This window comes from Phyllobates terribilis, unplaced genomic scaffold, assembly GCF_046119375.1.
Source record: "Phyllobates terribilis strain yellow unplaced genomic scaffold, ASM4611937v1 Scaffold_8__6_contigs__length_399053987, whole genome shotgun sequence".
Taxonomy (NCBI): Eukaryota; Metazoa; Chordata; class Amphibia; order Anura; family Dendrobatidae; genus Phyllobates; species Phyllobates terribilis.
In genome coordinates this window covers 321,824,881-321,832,886 of record NW_027362768.1, presented here as the reverse complement: position 1 = coordinate 321,832,886, position 8,006 = coordinate 321,824,881, and the positions used below count along the sequence as shown (strand labels likewise).

Sequence of the window (8,006 nt, the reverse complement as noted above, 5' to 3'; positions counted from 1 at the left end):
CAAGTCATTCATACTGAGCCATAAAATAGATAAGAGTAATAGATATTTGTGATTCATAGCACAGTACCTGTTTTGTTGTTTTCTCTTGCACCCCTATAGTAAAAAAAATAAATTTTTTTAAAAAAAGAAATCTGAATAACTAGGAGAATCTTTGTGATAAACATCTTACCATAGGGAGCCAAGATAAGCTTGGGTTTGCCATTCAAAATCTGAGTTTCAAGCATCAGTCCATCCCTGCAAAATAATGCACATTAGTCCATAGAGTTAAATGACTTCTAGGCTACGAATACGTTCCCACAATGAGTTTTTGAGGTGTCGAAAATGCAGCCTCTTACATATCGAGCAAAGGGTAGAGGATTTATAGAAGTCTCCTGCCCCCCTGTGCTTTTATGCAGCGTAACCTGACCGGCGGTGCGAGTTTCACATCCGCAGCATGTCAATGTCTCTTGTGGGTACGCTAAGTTTTCTGCACGGATTTTGCCCATACACTTCCATTAGATGCGGAGAATGCGCAGGGAAAAAAAAAAAAAAAAAAAAAAAAAAAACTATCCACAGACAGAAACTACCTCAAAAAAGCCATGTAATCCGAACTTAATTATAGCAATAAAGTCAAACACTAGGAAATGTCAAAAATAAAGTAGCTTTATTTAAAGCATGACGCACCACAGAGACAAAAACGTAATAAAAACGCATGTTAAACAAAACGCACAAAAAACCCTGCAAGGAACCAATTATAGGTGCAGAAATGGTGCAGCGTCAAAAACTCACCAAAAGCTCATTGTGGGAACGTAGCCTTAAAGGGGTATTGCAAGAATTACATATATAGCATAAATAATAAATTCAAAGAACATGAAGAATGAATAAATTAGGAGCCAATCAGCGTCACTGGTAACGCCTCCTTTCAATTAACATAATCTCTGGAGGCAGATTCTCAGGGAGATCTATGTCCGGCCCATAGATCTTAAGAGCTCATTTACATATTAAGCAAAATGTGGATTTCTCTGGGATAAAATATCAGATCTCAGATATCAAGGTATCATTTTATTCAGCTTCCTAGGACCTGCATGCCCATATAGATGGCTTAGGAGGGTTGATCCTACTGATAGATCAGTTAAAGGGAATCTATTGTTAAAGGGGTTGCCCACTACTCAGACATCCCTTTCTAAATCTGAGGGTTTGCCCAGGTTAAAATAAAAAACACTTCTACTCACTTCCCGTGCCGGTCCAGCGGATTCGGTACTCACATTTCCGGGGCTCACATGAGGTTGTTACATCACGTGAGCCCAGCGCCTAATCAGTGATGGTGTCGCTGTCCCCGCTTTTGGACCTATCAACGGATAAAAAGTGTTCACACAGTTCACCTCCTTCAGATGAGAAAAAAATTGATGTAACACATGAGAAAAACAGTCCGTTCTACCGTTTTTCTTTCGTGGGTCATTCATGTAAATCTGACGTAAAACAGAAACTGATGTGTGAACGTCGCCTTACACTGAGCACAGCTCAGCCTCTGGATGGGACTTACTGACAACGTTCTTTGAGTAGCACCGATTTACAACCTTTTTGCCTGTATGAAGCAATATAAAGCTTTTATTTCCCAAAATTTCAGTGCTGTCGGGTGAAGTTCATTTCAAAGATACGTCCACAATCACAGGCAATCATATTTATTTAACTTAACTGCATGTATTTTTAGCTTTCATTTAAAATGCTCCACCGTTTGCCTTCAATAGCCTCTGTGTTGTGCTGTCTGTTGCTAGCTGCAGAATGAGCTAAATATGAGTCCATCAGTGAGCTCATACTGACAGGAGTTTATAACTAGAAATGACCTTTTTTTCCTGAGCCTCTCTCAGCTGATTTATGAGTCAAAGTTCATATTAACTTTCATTTGGTTATAAGTCAACCAAGAAGAGCCTAGGAGGAGGAAGATCAGTTATAAACTCTCCCATCAGAACAAGTTGACTGACAGTTTCTCAGCTAACTCATTCTGCAGCTAGCAATATACAAAGCAACACAAAAGCTAGAAGAGGCAAACTATGAAAGACTTATATAATAAACCCCAATTGCAAAAATGATTTTTTTTTTAAATATATAAATAAATAAATGATATACGCTGCTCAAAAAAAATAAAGGGAACACTTAAACAACGGAATATAACTCCAAGTGAATCAAACTTCTGTGAAATCAAACTGTCCACTTAGGAAGCAACACTGATTGACAATCAATTTCACATGCTGTTGTGCAAATGGAATAGACAATAGATGGAAATTATTGGCAATTATCAAGACACCCTCAATAAAGGAGTGGTTCTGCAAGTGGAGACCACAGACCACATCTCGGTACCAATGCTTTCTGGCTGATGTTTTGGTCACTTTTGAATGTTGGTTGTGCTTTCACACTTGTGGTAGCATGAGACGGACTCTACAACCCACAGAAGTTGCTCAGGTAGTGCAGCTCATCCAGGATGGCACATCAATGCGAGCTGTGGCAAGAAGTTTTGCTGTGTCTGTCAGAGTAATGTCCAGGGGCTGGAGGCGCTACCAGAAGATAGGCCAGTACACCAGTAGACGTGGAGGGGGTCGTAGGAGGCCAACAACCCAGCAGCAGGACCGCTACCTCCACCTTTGTGCAAGGAGGAACAGGAGGAGCACTGCCAGAGCCCTGCAAAAGGACCCATCATTTCTCTTCATTACCCATGCCCCGCTTAACCGTCTGTCTTTCAGTGACCTACGTGTGCATAGAAATGCATTTATACCCTCCTATTTGCTGTCCGTTGAGTTATTCTGGAGGAACCCTCGTTTTCATAGGGACGCGTCAATCAAAGCCGGATTAGGATGGCGATTAGGAAAAGAGAGGAGGGATTGACTTCACAGCCATAACGCCCATCGGACTCCGCTAATTTAAATACAGCGCAGGAGAAATTCAAGTGGTATTTTTGGGGATATACAGGGGGAGTCAGGAGATGATAGACACATTTGTGAACTGCAGTAAAAGGAGTAAATAAAGGTGGTGGCATTTGTTTAGATACTCAAAACCTGGTGACAAGTTCCTCTTAAGGATTTTCTGCACAGTACAAAAAATCCTCAACAGATCACAGCCCAATGCTGATGAATGGAACTGGAACTTGCAGCAAACTTTTGCCAGTGATTTTACGCTCTGCAATATAAAGTGTGAGAACTGAAGCAACCCACAGGCAATACAAAGATTTTGCAGGGGAACTTTATCCAAACATGATTTGATGAAATCTAACACAACCAATCAACCTTACACAAGGAATTCATTGGGGACCGTCTGGTGGCACCACCACACGGAAATGTCGGAGGGTCCCAACATTTATCTAATGTGCTTAAATAACTTAGAGGGAATCTGAGAGAAGCATGATGTAGGGGCAGAGACCCAGATTCCAGTAATGTGTCAGCTATGGGGCTGTTTGCTGTTGATTTAATAAAATAAGTATTTTATCAGCAGCAGATTATCACTACTGGACATGTTATCTTGTGCAATGTTCTGCTCTGCATAACCCCGTCTCCACCAACTGATTAACAGCTTTCTGTCTATGCACAGTGTACACAGAAATCTGCCAAACAGTGATGTGGGCGGGGTTATACACAGCTCAGCATTCAGAGAACTGCTAAATCCGCAGCAGAGAAAACAGGGATTTTATCAAAACTACAAAAAGCAGCCTAGTAAGTGATACATCACTGGAATCAAAGTCTCTGTCCCTACATTATCCTGCTTTCATATAAAGTAAAAACCTGGAAACAGATTCCCCCACCCCCTCCCAAAAAAAAATAAAATCACGTTATTATCCATTCTTAGAATAGGGGATACTTTTTTGTTTGCAATCCTGAGATCGGAGCTCTGAATCCATAAGAATCGGGCTTTGCAGCAGTGTCCTGAAAAGAACTCCATTTATTGCTGTGATTGAGTGTTGTATCGCTCGAAACGCCTAGGCCAAGTGTTTCAAAAGATGTTTAATTCAATTTTATGAGAATAATTAATAAAGATGTTTTATAGTGAAGTGAATCTAATCCCCTTCAGCTAGCTGGATTTTTTCTACTCCTAGAATCCATTTATTGTCTATGGGACTGATGGAAATAGCCTAGTGCTAGACAGTGCTACAGACAAAGAATGAATGAAGCCAAGGCGGCTCATGCGCCCCTATCTCAGGACACTGGGACTCCCAGGGTCAGGAGGGCAGGGGCTCTGCAGCCGCCTTCACTTCATTCATTCTTTGTCTGTGGGACTGCCTAGCTCATGTAATATCCTCACAAGCACAGTGGACATCCCACATTATACCTAGACCCATGTACGTGTCGGATTAGAAACATCACATACAACCCCCATTGTAACCCCCCAGGATAGATCACTTGTTGACCTGACACATTATCTGCAAAAAAAAAAAATCCAGAAAGTGCCAAATTTGACTGCAAAAGCTGAAAAATAAAAAAAAGTGTCTGGAAAAGTCTTTATACACACACCGCAGAGCCCGAAATGACAGAGGGAGGGGGTGACCTAAAGGGATCATGTTACCTCGAGAAATGCTATTTACCTGCAGATGTAGGGTTAATCCACAGCGTGTAACTCTTGTGTATCCGCCTATAACTCGCAAAGTGGCGGCAGAGAGAAAGTGAAGTTGTGTGGTCGCTGCGGTGCAGGGAGCAATTACAGTCACCGCTTACTAAGCATAGAGGGCGCTGTAATCGCTCCCTGCTGCTGTAATTGACAGCTCAAAATATGAATCTGTGAATTTTCTGCAAATTTGATCAAACATCGCGCTCATTTTGATGAATTTGGTGCAAAATCTGCCAGTGTTTAAGCGTCTCCGGCTCCATTGTATCTCTGCATGAGCCCTAATAATAGTCTCAAGGTGGTGCGGCGTCCATTGCTATGGCAACTATACAGGAGAACAGACTTTTTTCCATAAATATCAACTCAACCCTCTAAGTGCAATATTTATGGGTGCAAATGTAAATTGCCGGCCATAGCGGCTCCACTGCCGGCCATAGCGGCTCCACTGCCGGCCATAGCGGCTCCACTGCCGGCCATAGCGGCTCCACTGCCGGCCATAGCGGCTCCACTGCCGGCCATAGCTGCTCCAGTCCCGGTGTGTATGGCCGCACTAATAATAATGGAGCAGCAGTGTCGCAGTTACACTCCCCCGCCCGCACACAGCGCACTCACCCCAGGTTCATGGCCCCCAGCTCCCCGGTTCAGCAGCTCTCTGTCCGACTCCTCTCCGCTCTCAGCCCCCGGGCATCCTGCGCTCAGTACTTCCCGGACTCCCAGTGTGTACGTTGGTTGCTGGCACAGCTCAAAAACACTGCCAGCCATTGGATGGATAAAGTGACCAATCAACGCTCGCGTTACTTACGGGATGACAGTTGGAAATAGCGCTGTGATGACGAATCTGATTGGCTGGCTGCCAGTTGCTGTTGATTTTAGCGGCGCCATCTTTCATAAGGGCGGGTTGTTTCGTAATGGTGTAGGAGGTGTTGGATTCGCTCGACGAGGATAAAGCCGCGATTTAATAGCGCCACACACTGTGGCCGAGAAAATGATAATATTTATCAAAACTGTGAAAAAAAATTGTATGCGTTGCTCATAGCAACCAATCGCAGTTCAGCTTACATTTTACCAAAGCTGTTTAAAAATAGAAGCTGAGCTCTGATTGGTTGCAATGTGCATCAGATAAAAAATAAATGAGGCATTCAAGATACATATTTTTTATATATATTTGTCTTTAAACAGCCACAATAATTTGTTTAATTTTTGTAGCAGGATGAAAACTTGTTTTTTTTTTTTTTTTTTTTTTTTACAAAGTGTTAAAAAGGGAATTTGTCAGCGTTTTTTTTCTATTTAATCTGACAGCAGAATGGTGTAGGGGCAGAGACCCTGATTCCAGCATTGTGTCACTTAGTTTACTGGGTGCAGAAGTTGTGCTATAATCACAGTTTTCTCAGTGCTGAGCTCTGTATAACTCCCGCGAGGGATTGTATCAAAACTACATGTAGTAAAGTAAGCGGAAACGGGGTTTCTGACCCTACATCATGCTACTCTCAGATTACAAAGAAAAAAAAAACGTGCCGACAGTTTCCCTTTAAATTGGTATTCTCAAGTTTGGAAGTTATCCATCACTTAGTTTACTGGGTGCGGCAGTTGTGATAGAATCACAGTTTTCTCTGCTGCAGATCTAGCAGCGCTCCAATGCTGAGCTGTGTATAACCCTGTCCACACCACTGTATATTGACAGAAAGCTGGCGGCCTGGTTGGACCAGGAGGCACGAGACACCTAGTCCTGTAGTGATAATCTCCTGCTGATAAAACACTGATTGTATTGAAACAGCAACACACTTCCTGATTGCTGAGGGTTCGCTCACTGGAAGACCCACTGACCCCAAGAGCCAGTGCTCAGTATGAATGGAGCAGAGGTTGAGCATGAGCATTATTGCACCATTCATTCTTATGAGAGTCATGATTACCAGTCAAGCACAGCACTCGACTATCCTGGTGGTCCCATTAAGAATGAATGGAGCAACAACCTCCATGCTATTCATACAGAGTAATGGGTCTTACAGCTATCAGTAATCAGAAAGTCATCACCCTATCCCATGACCTGTATACACACTGCAAATCTCCTGGCCCAAATAAACAGAACATCATTCATTTTGGTTATATAGCACCATGATATTCTGCAGCGCTTTACAGACATCATCATCACTGTCCCCATTGGGGCTCACAATCTACATTCCCTATCAGTATGTCTTTGGAGTATGGAAGGAAACCGGAGAACCTGAAGGAAACCCACACAAACACGGGGAGAATATACAAACTCCTTGTTGTCCTTGGTGCTAACCACTGAGCCACCATTTCACCCTTAGTCCCTGTGGACAAACTCTTCTCTGAGGAACAGCATAGAACTCCATCCCGGAATCACCAATTGGGTACTATTAAGGCAAGGGGTACAAGGACAGACACATTATTGTATGGTGCACTATTGCCCTCCTATCAATCTGTCAAAATGTCCTGTATGTAAGAGTCCCTTTAAATCTATTTGCGAGCATTAAGAAAGGGAAAGAAAAGGTCCGGCTTCCAAGATCATCCGATAATATCCAATACTTTATTGTGGAAAAATATTAAAACAGTCACAGCTAAAGATGCTGTCTGAAACGCGTTTGCTTCTTTCTCTGCATTGTTTATATGCGACTGTTTTAATATTTTTCCACAATAAAATATTGGATTGTATCAGATGATCCTGGAAGCCGGACCTTTTCCTTCCCTTTCTTATTGCCTCTCGTTGCACTACGGGTTCCTGTGCTTCTGGATACTCCAGTGAATGAGCCGACTTTCTCTCTGATGTATATTTGCAAGGATTAACTCAATTTTGGTAAAAAAAAATAAATTATATTATTTATTTATTTTATTTATTAATAAACACTCGACGTAAAAATTCTATAATACATTTGTATGACCCCTTTCTTTATTTTTATGATCACGTCCACCAGATAGCTCTGACTCTGCTGTTTTAGACACTTTTACTACTAGGATGATGATATCACTGCTTTTGTGGGTGTACATACAACGGACACATGGTGGATACTCTGTGTATTTCCTCTTTGTATTTGTGGGCAAAACATCCACAGTGTATTATACTATCACTCAAGTGGATGAGATTTTATCAAATCCACACGATGGGGAAACAAATTTGCAGCGGGAATTGACTTGCAGTGTGGATTTTCACAGAGGCTTTAACCCTAAACGCATTAAATCTGCAGCAAAATCGTGAAAATCTAGATTTTGATTAATTTTTGTACCGTATCAGCAGCAAAATCAATCCACACCAGAAAATTTGTGCATGTGGGTTTACACATGCAGTTAATCCTTCAGGTAAAGCAGATAGGACACCAGGTTTCTCAATACAAACTGCATGTATTATTAAACAGATCTCTACGACCGGATGATACTGGTGTACTTACTTTGGAAATCCATGTCAGAAAGGCTGAGAAAGTTTT

At 42.0% G+C, this 8,006-nt stretch overlaps 1 protein-coding gene across 2 annotated transcripts in view; it reads right to left on the bottom strand.

The window, feature by feature from the left end:
• The window catches only part of CCDC66 (coiled-coil domain containing 66), a 54,814-nt gene extending 49,468 nt beyond the window's left edge, over nucleotides 1–5,346 (bottom strand). For both annotated transcript variants that reach the window (XM_073644599.1, XM_073644600.1), the window contains exons 1-3: nucleotides 5,179–5,346; nucleotides 170–234; nucleotides 68–93 (exon numbers count right to left, since the gene is read on the bottom strand). In XM_073644599.1, coding sequence (XP_073500700.1) covers nucleotides 68–93; nucleotides 170–234; nucleotides 5,179–5,189 — 102 coding nt within the window. In that variant the 5' untranslated portion in view covers nucleotides 5,190–5,346. The remainder of the gene's footprint in view (nucleotides 1–67; nucleotides 94–169; nucleotides 235–5,178) is intronic.
• Nucleotides 5,347–8,006: the final 2,660 nt, after the last annotated feature.